The sequence below is a fragment of the Corythoichthys intestinalis genome, chromosome 6, assembly GCF_030265065.1.
Source record: "Corythoichthys intestinalis isolate RoL2023-P3 chromosome 6, ASM3026506v1, whole genome shotgun sequence".
Lineage (NCBI taxonomy): Eukaryota > Metazoa > Chordata > Actinopteri > Syngnathiformes > Syngnathidae > Corythoichthys > Corythoichthys intestinalis.
The window spans coordinates 39,980,869-40,001,681 of NC_080400.1; the positions used below are offsets into that span (position 1 = coordinate 39,980,869).

At 42.2% G+C, this 20,813-nt stretch overlaps 1 protein-coding gene across 3 annotated transcripts in view; it reads left to right on the forward strand.

Annotated features, from left to right (window-relative positions):
• slco1c1 (solute carrier organic anion transporter family, member 1C1) overlaps positions 1-20,813 on the forward strand; it is a 68,425-nt gene that overhangs the window by 10,764 nt on the left and 36,848 nt on the right. The window contains exons 1-2 of one of the 3 annotated variants that reach the window (XM_057838315.1): positions 16,995-17,038; positions 19,359-19,995. Coding sequence is in view for 1 of the 3 variants with exons in the window: in XM_057838314.1 (XP_057694297.1) it covers positions 7,461-7,556 (96 nt within the window). In the remaining 2 variants the exon portion in view is untranslated. Of the gene's footprint in view, positions 1-7,373; positions 7,557-16,994; positions 17,039-19,358; positions 19,996-20,813 lie in introns of those variants that run through there. The other 2 variants (XM_057838316.1, XM_057838314.1) reach the window with 2 other exon arrangements.

The window sequence follows — 20,813 nt, forward strand, 5'->3', positions numbered from 1 at the left end:
ATTAAACACTGTAACATAGCACTGCTACACTCAGGTGAATGGGGGGAAAAAGGCAACTTACTTTAGCCTGCTATAAAACATTGGCAGTCGTCTCGTGAAAGCAAACTTGCGGTTAAAAGGTGACACTTCAAATATGAAAAATCGCTGGTTAACAGCATTTGCCAACGAAAAAAATGACCAAAAAAAATCTATTACTGACACTACATGCAATGACAAAAAGTGTTTTTTTGCGGAGTGTAACGCTGAAGTTAGCGGTTTAGCGAACGTACTTCCGGCGAACATTTCAAAATAAAAGCATGTCATGTTCGTCATATAAATAGCGATTTCTGGAGTTAACCCCACATACTTTAGAATTCAGATTCTACACTAAGAATACCTTTATGAAAAATCTGAATGGGAATGAATAATTATTATAATTATTATAATACTATTATATATTATACTATACTATAATATTAATGCTAGGTGTATTTTTAAGAATTATTTTGAATCATGTTGGAAAGGCGAAGTCAGTGTTCTGAATCTGTTTACATTCCATTCTTTTGCACTAGTTAATTCTATCAGCATTTGAACTCATTGTTTATTTGTGATTTATTATTGTTATCTATGTGTTTATTTCTACTTAAATAATTTAAGTGTTCCAATAAGTTTTTGTGAATTGATAAGTGTCAACAAAAAGTTCATTGCTAAATTAGTAAAAAAAGAAAAAAAAAATTAAATTATTAGATTTGTCGACTAATCGTAAAAATAGTCGGCTGACTAATCGGGAGAAAATTAGTCATTTGGGACAGCCCTATTTCGGATGTAAGGCCTATGACGGGGTACATCCACATTGGCGCTTTGGAGCTGGTCGGTGATAAAAACATTCCCCATCTAACCATATATTTAGGCGCTTCCAGGAGTTCGCACAGCCACACATATCACAGAAAGTCCCGGACCCTCGTTTACGTTGTGCTAAATCCATTTTTGGAGAATCAATGGGTTCCTTTGATTTGATTTTGAGTTAGTCCAACACACTGCTGACTTCAACCGCAACTTATAATGTTTTGTCTGAGCCGGAAGTTCTGTGCTCCTCCTGAATGCATATATGGTCAGTCCGCCTATGGCTTGATCTGATTACTTGTTGAAAGCAGGGGCAGGGATCGTGATTGGCAAGTACTGCAGGCCACAGCTGGATCCTTCACGAAGAATCAATGAATCATGAAGTACAGTCTTGCGTACATGGCTAGACACAACCCGCGCTCTTTCTAAATTGTATGCTCGTACGTGCCACCAAATTACCAAAACCTGGTCTGAAACGCCCCTTGGCTTGGTGAATGCTCACACAGGCTTAAATTTAAAAAGAGTACAAAAATAGGGCCCTTCTCTGGGTTGGCAAGAATAAATATGTGGCATTTGTTTGCTTCCAGTGTCAGTACACTCACATTTTTTTGATTAATCTCTTTAGTGGTGTGTGATAATGCTGGTTTATCCAGATTTCACGTTAAAGTTCAGAGAAGTTATGGCTTTGATACTTCCTCTGTACATTTTCGTTATTGTCAAAGGCAGCGGGGATCATATGGTGACAGGGTGAATATAGGCCATTTCTCTTCTGAGTGATGCCCTTTAATAGAATGTCACAGATTCAGCAGGGTGTGCAACCAAACACCCCATGGAACAGCTAACAGTCAATCTGGAAAAAAACATTTATTTCAATATGGAATGCACTGGTAGATAGAGATGGAAAATCTATACAGTAATAGATTGATTTACGGTATGTACATTCTGATATAATTTTATTTCTCACACATCCTGACACATTGATTAATGTCCGATTACCGTAATTTCCCGAATATAAGGCGCACCCGTGTATAATACGCACCCCAAATTTACTTGTAAAATCTAGGGGAAATTATTGTACCCGTTTATAACGTGCACCCTAATTTTAGCACCAATAAATAGAAGAATACAAGAAAACAGAGCTCGTGTACAGATACAGAAATGTCATTTTACTGACTTGTGAAACACAGCATATTGGTAGTTCAAAACATTACCATAAACTGACAATATGTACGGTAATAATATGATTTGACAACTTCTCCAACTAACAGAATCTAGGAGAAAACAAAACAGATGTGACTTTCTTTTAAAGGGTGCTGTATAACTTGCTTGTTTCATCATGATGAATGAATGTTTATTCCATGGATTGATACGGTAAAATGAAAGTGAGAACGTAAGTCGGAAATCCGAGAGAGCTCATCGCTGTCGACACGACAGTAACAATAGGAACTATTGTTATTTGGGTTTGAGTTTCCCAAGGGACAGATATAGTTGACGGACACACACAGGAAATCTGTGTTGTTACGTTTGTTATGGTCCGAGTTGCGGAGCTGCAATAAACGTTGACTCAAATGAGTTCAAGAAACTAAATTATGTGCTTTATGAAGAGTGAAAAAAGCAGAATTTAACACAGACAACATCATTCGGCCGATCAGAGTGAAGTATTACTGAAACAAAATGGTGACATCACGTACCGTAATAGTCGGCAACGGATCGCCGCATACGTTTCTTCAACACAGCGTGGCCGTGTCAATAAAAAAAAAAAAAATCGGTTTATATGTATACTGTATATATATAATATATACATATTTCTGTCTCCATCCATGTACCCGTTTATTATGCGGACCATGATTTTACAAGTTGATTTTGGGGAAAAAAAGTGCACGTTATATTTGGGAAATTACGGTACAATAGCCTGGTACACCAGACTCACCGCTGTTCCAGCTATTGAGTCTGGCCACCATTCAGCAGATAACATTTCCAGAGCGGAGCAAACCGACAGCGGAGTGGACCAATCAGCAACGGGCGGACGTGACGTTAGTAAAGCGATGAGGGTCTTGCACGCGGAAGTAAATATACGAGGCGAGCGGAGTTTTTTCAACATGGCTAGCGCGAGACAGACTGTTGTCAATGACTTGTGTCGATGTGTTTTTGGTAATTTAAAACTGATTTTACCGTGGATTGGAACATATTCTCGGCTCTCCTGTTCGCCATCTGTGTTGTTTTGGAGACGACTTCTGACGCGGAAGAGTGACGTTGCTCGTTAAGAACACGTCACGCAAATAAACTAATCTGATTGGACGGTTGATTTTGTTCTTGCTCGAGACACCGTTAATGGGCTGGGTCCCAGACTATTCTCACAGTGTTTGAAAAATACAGGGAGAACAGTCTGGCTGTGCCAGGCAACGATTAAAATATTTAGTAGGTTTGTGGTTGGGGTTACATTTACTTTTTGATTGAATCAGAGAATGGAAACGACAGGCCCATATTCCAGTAATTTGATAAGACAATTTACTCAGACAGTGCAGTGATTCTCAAACTCTGGTACGAGGACCAAAAGCGGTAAACCAGTTCCCTCTAGTAACAGTACGTGTAAGAATCACTGAATAGGTACAAATGCAATTTACTTTCAAAACATAAATTTGAATAAAAAAATATTAGAAAAAAGGTATGTATCATACTTTTAAAAATAGAATACTTTTGTATTTATCTCATTCACTGCCCTTTGACAGTTAGAAAAGTAAAATATCCATTGTATTTGGAAAGACTGGGAGTGAGAGATTATATGATAACATTTGTTTTCAATTTTAATTTAACTAATTTGCTTGATTAAGGGTTTAATCCTAGTCTCAGACTTTCCTTTGTCGAGTTTGCGTGTTTTTTCCATGCCGACATGGATTTTCTCTGGTTTCTCACAAGTCCCCAAAATATGTATGGCAGGTTTTGTCCGTACATGTGATTGTGAGCACGAATGGTTGTTTGTCTATTTGTGTCCTCCGATTTGTAGACAAATCAGTTAAGAGTGTACCTTGCTTCCTTCATATAGACATTTTTCATTATTGTTGCATGACTCCACCCCATGAGAACTCTCAGCCATTTTGGCCACCTAACACACCGTGGTGTGTATGAAGTAACAATGAATGTAAATTGTCACCAAAAAATTACTAGGCAAGCATTGAAGGCGGTATATTTCAAAAATCAAGCAGATTAGTTCAGTGGTGCTGTATTTGTTGCCAAACATCTGTTTGAAAGATATTTTTTTGTCTTTCGAAGTGCAGAACTTGGAATACCTGTCCATATACAGTCATTACTTTGTTCTGTAAATAGCAAGCGTAATTACACCCAGAAACCCTAAAAGCCTACAAAAGCCTTGATGGCTACAAGTACTCTGTGACAAGATTTTTAAAAAGCTCAATTAATGAAAAAGCCCCCAAGACTCAATTGCACTGATTTAAATGTAGATTGGACTGTATGGCAGGATATTCCTAGAATATTAAAAAGTCCTCCATGTACATTAACGCCACCTCTTTGAGTGAACATATTCATAAATGAAATCCCTCCTCTGTACATCGTCGATAAGCCTGTACATGATGTATGTACATTATGCAGAGCAATGTACACACAAATTGCACAGCCACAAGACTACACACAACCCGAAGACAGTTTTGCTTCGTATTACTCATCACTAAGTTGGTACCAGGGGTCGCGTTAACCGGATATTTTCCGTCGTTGACCGGTTTTTTAAAACGGTGACGGAAAAAACTGAAATCCGTCCGTCATTTTGACAGGTTGCAATTCACACCCCAGACCACAGGGTGGCGAGTCAGCATATTAGCTATTGTCTCTCTTAATGCATGACGTCGTTGGCTCTTCTGTCAGAATATTGTAGCGTCACCGGGGTCTGGCGGCGGCACCGTGATTGACACATCAACGCGAGGTTCTTATTGGTGCACCCGGTGTGCCAGCGCGTCATCCAATCACCCAATCACATGACGTCACAACTCCGCCCCCCTGACCGGAGCTGCCATATTGTGTGTCAGCTAGTCATATTTACACATTACCGCTACGTACATGCCTCCTATTACGGCGTGTTTTTCTGCTCGTTAATATTAATAATCAAAATGGTGAAGATGAGAGCGAGATGGACTGCTGTAATTCGACAAGAAGTCTGGGCACCAAACGATCACCACAGACTATGTAGTAGTCTTTTTATATCTGGTAAGATGCATTTAATATATATTTAGAAGATTTTGGGCTGACATTAAGATCATTGTGTGACGTTGGTGATTGGGGTCTATATCGTTGCCTCTTTTTCTTTGGGGGCGGAGTTGTTGGTAAGCAGAGTAAAAAGGGAGAAAAATACCACGACTTCCGTGTCTAATTTTTCGCCGCCAAGCAAGTGTTACAATATTAATTAAAAATGAATGAAAACTAAATACTATTGAATATGTCATCATTATCATTTAAAAAATTTAAGTGACGGATAAAAATAGACTATGACCGGATTTTTATGACCTTGTCAGTCAAAATGACAGACAACGAAAATGTCTAGCGCAACCTCTGGTTGGTACACAAAAAACCTTAGTGAAGGACTACATTTTCCTACCAAATATAAAATGGACGTTCCCGCTCTATAGGCACCTGGGAAAGCGTGTGATGAATGTTTGAGGGCTCTCAGTCAATGATCACTACAGCCCTTCTTGTGGCAGTGAATGGCTCAAAAGCAATTGACCTTGGGTCCACATAAGAACTTTGCTTGGTCAGGATCTGTAGTGCCATCTGTAATTAGATGATACCTAATATTCACTGCAAAAAAAACTGTTTTGCTGATGACTACTGAAACTAATTCAAACCAATAGGGGTGTATTCATAATTTTATGATTTAATTCTTTGAAATAGAACTCATATTCAGAATAGAGCATTTGTTGTTAGTTTGAAGAAAGCACTGTTAAATCAAACCTTTAAAACAGACATGTCCAAAGTCCGGCCCGGGGGCCAAATGCGGCCCGTGGTCAAATTTCATCCGGCCCCCAGCCTCTGTCATAAAATCAATAACGTCTGGCCCGCACACAGACTTAATAAATTGGTCAGCAGTACTGCTACCAGCATATGAGGTAGCTTACACACTAAATGCTGCTACTCGTTTACCCACTAAAAAGCAACATTACTCTAAGCAACATTACCCCGTGTGACCTTTTACTCCCAATTTTCTAAAATGGTGACAATCAACAAAAAAAGAAGAAAGTTGACTGTGACTGCTGACGCTTCAAGGAAAGGTGGAAATTGGACTATTTCTTCACTAAAATACGCAACAACTGTGTTTGCCTCATTTGCAAAGAGACAGTCGCTGTTTTTAAAGAGTTCAATCTATGGCGATTTTACCAAACAAGACACGCTGACGTGTACGACAAGATTACAGGGAAGATGCATAGCGAGAAATTGAAGCAACTTGAAGCTAGTTAATGTTACAGCAGCATTTCGCAAGAGCCCGAGAGTCGAAAGCTTAGCCACAAAGGCTAGTTGCGAGATTGTTGAAATTATTATTCATCCATCCATTCATTTTCCATGCCGCTTTTCCTCACGAGGGTCGCGGAGGTGCTGGAGCCTATCCCAGCTAACTACGAGCAGTAGGCAGGGGACACCCTGAACTGGTTGCCAGCCAATCGCAGGGCACATGGAGACATACAACCATTCACGCACATACTCATACCTACGGACAATTTAGAGTGTTCAATCAGCCTACAATGCATGGTTTTTGGGATGTGGGAGGAAACCGGAGTTCCCGGAGGAAACCCATGCAGGCACGGGGAGAACATGCAAGCTCCACACAGGAAGGCCCAAGCCCGGGATTGAACCCTTGATCTCAGTTCAGTGTGAGGTGATATTACCAAACAAGACACGCTGTGTATTTTTCTCCTTACGTTAAATGTGTCACTAGAACTAGAAATTTCTAATTTGTATGACTTTTGAGGTTCCATTCTACACTGATTCTGTTTATCAAATGTTGGAGATGGCAATCCCAAACTCCAAAACCTGGAAAGAAGAATCTCTAATGCAGAAAAGCAAACGTTTCCATGCAGTCTTGTTGACAGTAATGCTGCTGGTGTATTCTGTTCACTTTCAATGCTGGAGTGGCATCACTAATTCTAACCCCTGAGGGATCACATTCACAGCTTCACATGACTCCTCTCTAGGATAAACTATACTGAGTGGGGATAAAGCGGCAGGACAACAAGAAAGAGAACAAATAAAATGGTTTTGACAATTTGCTTGATCCTTTGTCCTCTATAATGTATTGTAACTGAAACCTTAACTAATTTTTAATGTGGATTAAAACTTTCTTCTGCAGTCAAGATTCATAGTTTATTTCCTTTTGTTACATTTAATTATCCTGAAGCCCCTTTTTTAAACAATACATAAAGAAATTGACTATTGTGTGATCGGTCTAACTCATTTAACTTCTTACTCGTGTACTCCCCTCTGCCTGCTGTAAGATGTTTCTGTTTGTGCTGAGAATAAGAAGTGGGTCACATGCTTGAATTATCCATTTACAGGCTTGCATGCATCAGTGCCAAGAATTTGCACTTCGTGGTAGCTCGTGGTAGACTACAGCAAAGCAGACACAGTGACCTTTCAAGAGGATGGAGATGGGATCCGAGCGCGACGGCGTGCAGAAGAATCACCGCAGTGACGATGTATCCAGAAAAATGAGCTTCTCATCCTGCTCCAGTCTTAAGGCAAGTATTTGTTTCAAAAGAAAAAAACTTGGCAAGGTAGTGGTTCATATACAGTAGATGGCACTGACATGGGGATGTCTATTTCACTGTTTCTAGGACAAACAAACAAACTAGTAAGTTGGGTACAGTCAAACGATGTATTGACATTTCTTTAAATGAGCAACATTTTTCACCATTATGTGCCAACCTCTCCTGATTGTATTCTTTAAGTTTAAAGGATGCATTTTTAACTTCTTTGTGAAAAGTAACTAGAACCTAAATCCATCGACTAAGCTGGTGTCGGGCAATAATAAAATTGACCAGTGTTGGGGTTAGCTGCTAAAAAAAAATATATATATATATATATATAATGCACATTACATATTATTATCAAAAATGGTAAAACCTCACACAACCTATTTACTCCCTGAACAAAGTAATTAGTTAGCAGTGTAACGCGTTACTGTAATCAGATTTTTTTCTCTTAGTAATGAGCAATCTTACGCGTTCATTTTTATCCAAGCCAGTAATCTTATTAAAGTTAGTTTCCTTAGTGCCTGTGCGTAACTATTTTGTTGTAGCCTCGTATTGTATGTTGAATGAAGAATACTGTGGTCATGTACGAAGGGAATTTGAATAGAAAATATTGCTCTTGAGTTTGGGAGTGACATCACATCTCACATTTTCTTATCGGGAAAAATACGTGTATTACCAAGCGAGCGCTGTCTGCCACGGCGGTCAACAACATACAGTGCACTCCATAATTATTGGCACCCCTGGTTAAGATGTGTTTTTTAGCATCTAATATATATATTTTTTATTCAAATAATATGGGACCTTAATGGAAAAAAAGAGAAACATCCAACCTTAATACAAGTGCATTTATTCAGTGGGGAAAAAATCCCACATAAAGAAATAATTATTTGACATCAAATAATGTGTGTCACAATTATTAGCACCCCTGGTGTTAATACTTTGTACAACCCCCTTTTGCCAACAAAATAATGTCTGGGGACTGAGATGGCCATGGGAGGAGCTTGATTTTGTGTCTGGTGAACCATTTCTGTGTAGATTTGGCCATATGTTTAGGGTCATTGTCTTGCTGAAAGACCCAGTGACGACCCATCTTCAGCTTTCGGGCAGAGGGCAACAGATTTTGATTTTTAAAATGTCCTGGTATTTCGAAGCATTCATGATGCCATGCCACCCTAACAAGGTTCCCAGGGCCTTTGAATGCGAAACAGCCCCACAGCATCACTGACCGACCCCCATACTTCACAGTGGGTATGAGGTGCTGTCTACACGCCAACAAGCTGTTTGGGAGGCATGCACGGAGAAAACCTTTGCTCACTCACAATCATAAACGCAAACGTCTGGAGTTCGCCAAGCGATATTGGGGCTTCAACTGGGACCGTGTGCTTTGGTCAGATGAGACCAAGATTGAGCTTTTTGGCAACAAACACTCTAAGTGGATCGGGCGTGCCACAAAAGATGCGCATGCTGAAAAGCACCACATGAAATACTTTGTAGGATTCTTGTTCATTTCATTTATTTTTGTTTAGTTATTTGTTTGTTTATTATTTTATTTTTAGGGTATAGAACGAAGCTTTTCCTCATAACGCCTTTTATGCAACACATCCAGTGAGTTTACGGCATCAGAAAGCACCGGGTCTTCCATGAAATGCATTTTTTTTTTTTTTTTTTTTTTTTAAACCTGTCCTGTTCAGCTGTTTGACACAGAGAATGGAAGTCTAAGTGCCCAGATTCTGAACAGTTTTAATGTTTCACATTGAGAGTCTGACATACTCCCATTGTGATCATTCAAAATACCTTTTTATTATGACAAAGCAGCGAACAGGAAGGGATTATGGGGGGACAGAAGAAAAGAAATACAAGAGAAGAAGGAAAAGAAACACATACACAAACAACAACTAGAAATACATTGAACATCTAAACTAGTTACTAATATGCTGGTGCTATCGTCAGCGAGATGTATTTCCGGTTTACACCATGTGGGGGCCTATTGGCCAGTGAAAGAGGAGAATGGGGGTGGGGGTGTCTATAAGCCTATAAGCTAAGTGATTGAAAGGGGTAGAGTGTACACAAATCAGTTCTGTGATCTAGAACCCAGTAATCGTGTGAATCTCTTATGAGTAAGCCCGTTGGCGACCAACCCTACGCCGCCGCATCGCCAATCCCGGCGCCGGGACCCCCGACCCGAGAATGCCCTACCACATCCAGCAGCACGCAGGCCCCACCGGGCGCGCGACAGCCACGCAGACGGGCGGAGAAGCCGCGCGGGCGCCAACCCAGGGCCACAGCCCCCACCCAGCCAGCCCGGGGAGGGAGGGAGGGAGGGCGGGCGCGGGGGCGGGGGGCCATGCGCAGCCCATCCCTCCTCCCGCAGCCCAGCAGAGGAGCCATCGTCCCCCCCCCGGGACCCAGGGTGGTCCCCTGGGCCACCCGTGCACCCATCAACCGGCCTTCAGGGATGGCAGGAGGGGACGCATCACCAACCCCACGCCTACACCCACCCCCGCCCGCCCACCCGGGCCACGAGCCACAGCCGCAGCCCCCCAACCGGCACGGCACGCCACGGGACCCCCAGCGGCCCACCAAGCCCCAGGCAAGGCAGGGTCCCCCGCCGGTGCAGGCGACAACCCGCTGATAAACGGGCGCCCAGCCAGCGACCCGCGACGGAGCGCAGGGCGGATGCCCAGCCAGAGAAGAGAGGGGAAGGCGGAGGCAGGAGAACGCCCAGGAACTGCCACGGGGCAATGCAAGATCGGAGACCCGACCCCCCAACCTACTCCCGCGGCCGGCAGCCGAGGCAGAGGGGAGGCCACACCCCAGGAGCCACGCCATATAAAAAAGTGTGGGACCCACCTACCACCCTATTACTGTGGCTGCCAGGTTCCCGACTGGCAGCCATCACCCAGCACCGTGATGGGGGTGTGAGGGGAGGGTAGTGCAATGTATGCATTAAAATAGGAGAGCTTGGCTTGGGGCAGTGGGACCGCAGCATGGAGCTTCTGCCCAGCCGCCCGTCCCACCGCCCTTTGCCAGAGCTCTCCTGTGGAGTATGATGTGTGGTGCATTTAAAAAAGGTGCAGAGATGGCGGGGCCTGTGGTGAGGAGGCAGCCGTGAGGTACCCCCACCCCCAACAGGTCCCAACCATCCCACAACCTTGGTGTGTGGTGCATTAAAAACAGGGGGGAGCCGGGCCGGGACTGTAAAGCCCCGTCCCAACTCTCCCCGGAGAAATGTATGAGCATGTAAGTGCCAAGGTGAAAAATATTTACAGTGCCGAAGTGAGAAGTGCGTGAGTTAAGAGGCAGGCTCCCGCGGGCGTGGCCTCGTCCACCAGAACCACCGGCCGCAGGGCAGAAGAGGCGTCAGGGCCCCGATCAATCCCCGCCCCAGACCGCCCACGGCGCCTCCGCGACCGCCCCCCCCCCCCCCCCCCCACCCACCGAGCACCCACCCCGCACCCCGAGCAGGCGCCACACCAAGCGCCGGCGACCAGGGGACGTCCACCCCACCGGCAAGGGACAGCAAGCCTCACCCAAGGCCCCGCGGGCCCCAAGAGGCCCCGCCAACGACCCCGCCGGCCGGGGGGCAGCAGCGGCCACCGCGGCCCAGGGAGGCGGACAGGGCCGGAAGCAGACCAAGGGGACGGAAGCGCGCCCCCCACAACCCACCCCCGGGCCAGGAGGGGCGCGCGGCATGACACCAGAGGGCACCTCCCCGGCACCCGGTACAGGGAGACGCGGCTCCGGCCGGGCGGACCTGGGAGGGAACCATGGCTGCCGAATGCACCCCCCGGCCCCCACCCCAACTCCACCCCACCCCGGCCGGCCGGGGAAGGGCCGCGGCCCCGGACCGGCACCCGCGCGGCCCCCCCACCCGCCCACGACACCAGCGCGCGCCCGACGGGACCCCCGCACAGCCAGACGCAACCAGACAAGCCCCGGCCGAAAATCCCGGGGGCCAAGACCGGCGACGGGACGGCCCAGGGCAGGACGCCAACAAACTCCACCTGTAAAGCTGACAGAAGAAGAGGTTTATCAAACACCATTAGATGTATGCTAAGGACCGGTGAAGTGTATTATTTACGCATAGTTCCTTAATTGTTCCAAGTCTGATAATATATAGGGTGTTCCAAAAAAAAGTTGCATATGTTCCCCAGCAGCTGGAAACCAAATTGTCTATGAGTATCCTTGTAAAATAAGCCCATTGACCGACTAAACTGTGAAGGAAGAAAGTGTATTTATTACATGCTGTTGGGAGTGTACAAAACAGTTTGGATTTAAACATGTCCTGTTTCCAGCTGCAGAAGGATGCATACAACTTCCCTGGACACCCCGCATACATCAATTTATGTGTACATTTTTATTATTTTTGTGGCATTCCTTCGCAGGTGAGAGAGAATCCTTATTCTATGTTCAACATTCTTGCGACCGTTTCCCACTGTTGTTCGTATTTGTCCATTTTATTTGTCTGTTTGGCAGATATTTTCTCTAATGTTATATATTCAATGATTAGATTTAGCCATTGGTTAATGCTAATGTTTTGTTTGTTTTTCCAATTCAACAATATTGTTTTTTTGGCTATCGTTAGACTTGCTAGTAGTGGACGGGTTTGATGGATAGAGATATTCACTGTATTCAGATCGCCAAGCAGACAAAGAGTTGGAGACAATGGAATCCTGCAGTTCAATAGGAAAGAGAGTTTCTTCGTTACCTGTGCCCAGAAATCTTGTATTGGTTTACATTGCCAAAGAGCATGAAAGTATGTATCTGAAGTATCTTCGTTGCAGTTTGTACATTTATCGGATTGGGAGAACCCCATTTTGTGCATTTTAGAGTGGATCGGGCGTGCCACGAAAGATACGCATGCTGAAAAGCACCACATGAAATACTTTGTAGGATTCTTGTTCATTTCATTTATTTTTGTTGTTTGTTGTATTGCTTTACAACTTTTACAGACATTTTAACGGCTAGGTATTTATTTTAAAGGGAAAGTTCAGAATTTTTGGCATTAGGCTAAATATTGGAGTTAGTGGGGGTTTAAATAGTCGTTGGAGTTGATTTGAACAAAGTATGTGCTGTTTGTCAGTTATTTGTTAGTTTCAGGGCTACGGAGTGGCTAAGCAAGCGCGAGTCAATGGTGGTTCAAATCAACTCCATCGACTAATTAAAACCCCGCGCACGCAAAGATTAGGCCTTATGTGAAAAATTCAATTACATGCGATGACATTTTTCTGTTGTCATTTTTGTTGAGGCAGCAAGTCTTTGGTAAAAAAAAAAATGGTAAAAAGTAACTGATAAGTCACTGTACTTTTCAGTAAAGTAACTAGATTACTTTTTTCAGGTGTAATCAGTAATTAAATTACTTTTTTAAGTAATCCGTGACAACACTGATTATTAGTTACTTTTTTTGTTTGTTTTTGCATCTCGGATTTTAATGTTGCCTTTTGTTCAAAAGACTTATGTTGCTTGCTAGGCTGAGCTATCATGTCAGTGGGTTCATAGCTTTCAAATACAGTATATAAAGCTAGTTGTTTGAAACCATACTGTTTATAAATCTGTCAAGAAGTCAGTGAGATGAGAGTATTTTAGCTGCTACAACGGAGACCGCCATACAAGTCCCCCCGACACGAGACCATTGTCGATTACTCAAGCGGCCGACTCCGCTTTAGACATGTGGCCTTATACATGTTATATCTATGGGTGGGTTGCTTCACTAAAAGCTTTACATGAGCGTTCCTAGTGCTTTTTCAAGTTGACGGTTGTATTGAAAGGAGTGGACAACATCTAAGTCCCCGGGCAAAATGAGCACTTCATCGGCAGAGGTTCCCTTTTCATTCCACATATACGAAATAACTGTTAAATCTCTACCCGTTGAAACTAGTTTTTCGCAGCAAGTGTTCTTTTTGGAACTCTTTTGTTCTTGTGGTAACGCATCAACTTTTCCCGCATCTTGCTTGGTGGATACCAGCAACAAATCGGGAATAGTTAATGATATCCCGTGGCAAACACCAACCAATCACTGTTCCGTTAATGTCCGCTTCATTCTGTGCTGTGTGTTGTGTGTGTGTGGTGAATTGGGAGTTGCGACTAGCAATGTTACGCAAATAATGATTTTGGAAAACTAATATTACTATTTTCAGAGGAGTAATTCCTTATACTACTTACTAGGAAATATACTTGTACTTTTATTACAATAGTGTGTTATAGACCCTACCCACGTGACGTCACAACTCCGCTCTCCTGAATGGTACCGCCCACTTGTCCGTCAAAACATAGTGTTAACCTGTTACGGCTACGTACATTTATCCTATTTACGGCATGTTTTTCTGCTCCTTAACATTAATAATCAAAATGGTGAAGGCGTGTGTGGCTGTTGGTTGCACTAACAGAGAAGATGGAAGGAGAGACTTGAAGTTTTACCGTATTCCGAGGGATCCAAAGAGGAGAGCGAAATGGACGGCTGCAATTCGACGTGAAAACTGGGCACCAAAAAATCACCACAGACTATGTAGTAGTCATTTTATATCCGGTATGATGCATTTAAGATATACTTAGAGGGTTTTGGGCTGACAAATAACCACAATTAAGATCATTGCGAGGCTAATCGCCGACAACATACGACGTAGTACGACATAGTTTCAAATTCAAGATGTTTGTGACTTCCCTTTCTTCCACCATCGTTATTTTTTGAATAATATTTAGCTGGTACCAAGTGAAAGAAACTGGCCTCGTCTACGGGGCTGACAAATAACCACAATTAAGATCATTGCGAGGCTAATCGCCGACAACATACGACGTAGTACGACATAGTTTCAAATTCAAGATGTTTGTGACTTCCCTTTCTTCCACCATCGTTATTTTTTGAATAATATTTAGCTGGTACCAAGTGAAAGAAACTGGCCTCGTCTATGGGGCTGACAAATAACCACAATTAAGATCATTGCGAGGCTAATCGCCGACAACATACGACGTAGTACGACATAGTTTCAAATACAAGATGTTTGTGACTTCCCTTTCTTCCACCATCGTTATTTTTTGAATAATATTTAGCTGGTACCAAGTGAAAGAAACTGGCCTCGTCTACGGGGCTGACAAATAACCACAATTAAGATCATTGCTAGGCTAATCGCCGACAACATACACGTATGTATGTAGTGAGAGTGCTATCGCTAAACCATATAAACATTAAAAGCCTTAACTCCATTAACAAACGACATGAAATACATTAGACTTGACAGTGGATGTTAGCAATAACAAAAGATTTTGAATTGAAAATTTTGTAACTCACCTTTCCAAGCACAAGATAGATTCCTGCCGAATTTTCGTGGACGAGGACCTGTTTCACCCAACCAGCAACGAAGTATTTATAAGCCTCCAAGCTCTTGAAGTTTTTCAAATTTTCGTGGGAATGGGCTGATTTTGTGTGGACAAGATAATTGTAAATATCAGCGTAGCAGATGTCAGGCAGACAGGGCGAAGGCAGTGGGTCGAAAAACATCGATTTGGGCATCAAATATGGCTCTGGCGACTGTATAGAACGAAGCTTTTCCACATAACGCCTTTTATGCAACACATCCAGTGAGTTTACGGCATCAGAAAGCACCGGGTCTTCCATTTTAAATTCCTCGATCAATTGAAAACAATGCTAATACAGAGACAAAATGACGGACACGTGGGCGGAACCACACAGCGAGCACGTGGTTTTGTGACGTCGGTGGGTAAGGTATATACCAGGACTGAAAATAACATGAGGAAGGCCTCATTGGGAATGCTCTTACGAATTTGCACTTTTCAAGAAGAATGTGGCCTTTGACACATTTTTCCATAGAACACCTACTGTAAAACACATTGAATGTCAAATTGAGAATGCTATTCATCATGAAACGTAAGCCTCTTGAGAGGCACAACAGTGGGCTTGGCATTTATTGGCCTTTGCGTTTCAGACAGAATGGAGCAAATCTAAATGGTCTCATCGATTAATGTAGTTTACTTAGAAACAACGAAAAACTGTTGGGTTACAAAACATTGCTAGTATTTTTGTTGTTGTAACTGTTCAACTGGCAAGATCTGTTCACTGGTCTCTATTGTTGTCCTCCCATCTGCGTCACAAATGATCTCTATGCTCCCCCTCAAAGACAGAGCTGAAAAATAAGGCCGAGCACAACATGACTGTGATGTTTTGGTTAGACCACCTCAGGCTTTTCCATCTCACACTCACCTTTCTTCTACGTCAAACAACCTTTAAAAAACAAGCTTGAAGTCTTCTTCCAAAGTTTGCGCAACTTTAAATGAGATCAAAAGCTCTTGTTGGTTCTTCCTCCAGATGAAAGTTATGTGAGACAATGGTGTTCAAGCAGTTTATCATAATACAGATTGGTTCTCTGGACATACTTTATTTCTTCTCAGTATTGTTTAGTTTGGGTGGGACTTGGCACAATTTCCTGTAACTCTAATCCTATGCTTTTGTTACCTGCTTTTTGTTTATTGTACCTATAAGGATAGAAATTGGGTGGCAACATCTCTTGAACAAAGGTTTAATGATTATGTCATACATACGATTACATTCTTAAGAAAACAGTTACAGTACAATGCAACACTGCTGCCACATTTAGCTTAAAGTGGAGACTGATTTTTGAAACATGACTTAGTAGCGATACAATTTTTTATTCGTATGAAAAGTTTTGAAGATCAGCATTTTATCGGAACAAGGTATACGCATGTTGTTGGATAGACTCATTCATTCTGGAACAAACAATCTCGTTGTGGGCTATAAGATGACTGCATTGGAGGAAGGTTGCTGTACATTTACCAACTCACTTTGTTTACTCTGCATTCAAGTTAAGGGGATTGTTATCACCCTTTGTGTTTGTGCACACAATACCTTAAAGGGGGAGTTCGGGATTTTTGACCTCAGGCTTAACCTTCGAGTCAGGAGGGGGTTAATTAGTCTTTGGAGTTGATTTTAAAAAATTATGTATAGTTTGTTAGTTTTTAAGTATTTTCAAAGCTCCAGAGTGGCTAAGCTAACGGAAGTCAATTGGAACATCTAGCATGCTAATAACAAAACGTATGCACGCAGGAGAATCACCGATGACACATGCAATCAAAAGTATTGGCTATGTTTTCAGGATAAAGTTATTAAAGCTTTCCATTGCATGTCAATAAATGCAGTCAGAAAAGCAACATTAGTAATTCAGTTGCTTTGGAGAGAACAGGCTGCTTGGGCAAGCAGGGCGAAGGGGTATCACATTGGTCTTTTCACCGCTTTTTTGTTTTGTGTGGAAACAAGCAACTTCCCGCCCCAAAAATCATGAGACTGGTGGTGTCAGTGCAAAAAATGTGTCCAGATGGCAACATAGACTTTTTACCACTTCTCAACAAAGGTGTTCTTGAAACTTTTTTCTTCGTAGACCAGATCAACTGGGAAAAAAACCATGGCCAGCTCGCCCAAATGGGTAGCTATCAATTAGGTGAGTGGATTCCTGCATGCCTTATTTTGCCGCTGGACGAATATTCGTAATTGTCTCACAATAAAAAACACCAATGGTATACTCGAAGCTTAGTTCGACTTCAGAAAAGCAGCTATATCATCTCAACAATAATGAATTGTGAGCGTAAAAAGCATAATGTCAATAGAAAAAGCACTAGCAGTATGGAAATTATTTATGAGAATTAGAGATGTCCCGATCCGATATTTGGATCGGATCAGATGCCTATATGGGCAAAAAAATGCGCATCGGTATCGGAACGGCCAACACGGAAAAATTACGATCCAGACTTCCAATCCATTTTTTTTTGAAAGTCCGGTCCGGGTTTTCCAGCGCACCTTCAACACACTACATTTACATTACCGTCTCCCAATTTACCGAGAGACTTTATCGGTAAAAATGTCAGCTGTGTGGGATCATTTCACCTTAAAGGACGACAAAGACGAAGAGGCAGAGTGCAACATATGCCACAATAAAATCAAGCGTGGTGGTAAAGCTGTAAGAAGTTTTAATACAACCAACCTAATCAAGCATTTAGCGAAATACCACCGCAAACAATATGTGAAGTATGTTAAGAAAACCGAAGACAAAAAGAAATGTCCTACACAACTAACACTGGCAGAAACTTTTGCTATGCGTGACAAACTGGCACTCGACAGTCCCAAAGCCCAGGGAATAACAAGAGTCATTGCCGAAGAATTCATTCTGGATGATGAGCCATTATCTCTCGTGAGTAAATACGCACTATCCAACACTTAGAACCACGGTACAACATGCCCAGCCGTCATTACATCCTTGAGCGATTCGGCCGTGGAAAATTCGAGAACGATTCACAAACATCCAAATTCCGATTATTGAAATATGTCAAGTAAAGCGGAGCTAATACACAGCGCGGTCTTTGGGACGCAATGAGAAACGGACCGCATTGTGTCCCGAGAGTAAACATCATGCTTGTCATAGACCCGGGTAATGCCAATGCTCAACTCACAGCTTTAGCTCAACTCATGCGCTGGATAAAAAACACAAGAATACCTGACTGCTGCTGACAGCCGCTACAAACTACGTTAACATCGTTTTACTATGGATAATAGATATCATATCTATATAGAACTAGATGCAAAATTGAACTATTGAAAACTAGTTGCGTTAGTAAACAGCCGCCATCTTAAAGCAGGAGACTTCCCTAGTAGGCTGTTGTGAACCTTCCAAGCGAACCTAATTAACTTTTTATCTAAAATACCCCTAAATCGGCAAAATCATGACTTGAATCTATCTTCAAAACAGTTTTAAAACTTTCACATGTCGAACGTAGACAGAAGAGAAATTATGGAAAAACGGGAGCGATTTTAACAACTTCAACAGTTGATTCGCAAAATTAAATGAATTGAATGTAGTTTAAAGCTGCTGATACACAATGGGGACTTGAGTATTTTATTTACTGTTTTAAAATGTTAACTTGATACTGAAATAGTCGTTTATTTAAACCTGAGAGGCTTTTTATATACTTTTTGTAACTAATGCACGAAACATTAAAAGCATCTAATAGCTTAGGGGGTTTGTGAGATTTTCCACTGAGGTTGTTTGTGTGTTTTGCTTTTTTAAGACAGTCTAGAATATTATTTGCACGTTTTACTGACTGACTATGCCATTTCTGTTTGTTATTTATAATGTTTTGTGTTTGTCACTGAATAAACAGGTCAGTTTCTTGTTACCAATCGTCGTGTGTTATTCAAACTCACCTAATTCAGCTGGCTAGTTGTTATCAAGAGCACTAAAACCTTATCCAACATGAGTCTGCCAACTAAGTAAGGAGGCTAAATAACTTTAAACTTTAACACATGCTCAGATAGGCCAGTATCGGTATCGGCCAATATCGGTATCGGATCGGAAGTGCAAAAACCTGGATCGGGACATCCCTAATGAGAATGTGCCTAAATAATCAAGCAAAATGTCAAAAATGAAAAACATTATAAAATTCTGACATAGGCAAATGTGTTGAACATAACTTCAAGTATTATTTCATATACTGTAGTTTAAGTGCCGGTGATGGTCACCGTAGAGCACTTGATTTAAAACCTTGAATTTACGTAATTTGTGGCCTATAAGCCCCCTTTTTTCCCCCTCATTTTGAATCCTGCTGCTTATAGTCAAGTGCTGCTTATTTGTTTGGTATATTGAACATGTGTCCAAAATAGAGTTCTGTAACTTTTTTTATTGTATATTTAAACTTTTGATCTATTACATGATGATTTTGGGACTTTTTCTTTTTTAATCACCCTGTATTATGGTTTTCTTGTTTTAGGCAACTCCGATTGGTGGCATATAATGTTTTTCTTGAGTGGACGATGAAAGGTGAACATCTAGGAAGAGGCCAGCGACGTGTTCTTCCATCGTGTGTCGTCTCCTGCATCCCTGACAAGTACTCTTCTGTCACTGGAAACTACAATGGTTTTTAGGGTAGCTGAAGATGCTCTGCGGTTGTTCGAAGTACAACTCCTACATACCCAGAAACTTTACCTTCACATTTCACAAATAAGACAATATGTGTTTTTTTTTTTTTTTTTTGTGTGTTTTTTTTTCTTTCAAAAATATTTAAAAAAAAAAAAAAAAAAAAAGGAAAATGTCAGCCTACTTATTTTTTAAATCTACTGACATGTTGTAAAATAACTTTTTCTTTTTCAGGCCTTTTGATGCCTGCAATGTTCTGGGGAATTGTAGTTAGAGGCTTTAAATAAAAGTCCGGATCAGCAAACTTCACTGATGAATCCTGCCGTCTGTCCAGGACACGCTCCACCAAATTCTGTCTGAATGTCTGCGTTGTTGGCTCGTAACTCCTCCAGGCAACCCATCTTTTTGTTTGCTTTGGAAACTCCAAGCTGTATCTCAAAGTCCCTAACAGAGTAAATTTGATTGAGATACGTACAGTACATATAAGAAAGGTAGAGTGCAATTGTTAATGGGACAAATGTTGATATATTTAGATTTGGTCCATGTCTGATGATTGCTGATTACTGATTGCTGGAGGTGTCTGGGGTTAATAGTACAGGATAAAAAAAAGTATTGTATGATTTACATATCACTTATTTACATATTACCTAGTCCGACTACTAGTCCCAATGAGGGAGAGTCAGAGTACATGTATGCGTGTGGGGGTGTGCACGCACATAACCAGCGAACCATTTGTAAACCGAAGTGAAATGATTTACTGCATTCGGGATGGTGATCTGAAAAGGTTACTGTACTGCTCCCCTTGTGCGTGAGAGCGAACACAAGTGTACAGTCAGCCAAACTCCATTCAAAATGAATACGGGAGTCGGGAGGTAGCGTCCGAGCTCCAGGTGCTTAATTGTCGTATCCAAAAATGAATTGGAGTGAAAAGACGATGTCTTCGAAGGTGCAAATAACACAACGTTTGAACAACGTGAGGCTAGGTAGTACCTAATTGGTATTGCACGGAGTGCACACTAAGCACATGCTCCGTCACATCTGCGCAGCCAAATACAGACGCAGGAGGAGGAAAGGACGACACACGAACGCGGTTTTTAGGCCTTCAAGATGAGCCAAAAACGCAGTAACATTTGGGGACATTTTAATTGGTTAAAGTCAGATGACAAAAGGGCAGAATGCCGTGTCTGCAAACTTACTCTGTCCGTTCGAGGAGGGTCAACTAATAACCTCCATAGGCACATGAGGACAGTTCATCCTACTGTCACCCTAGAGCAGCGGTCTCAAACCAACTCCACAAAGGGCCGCAGTG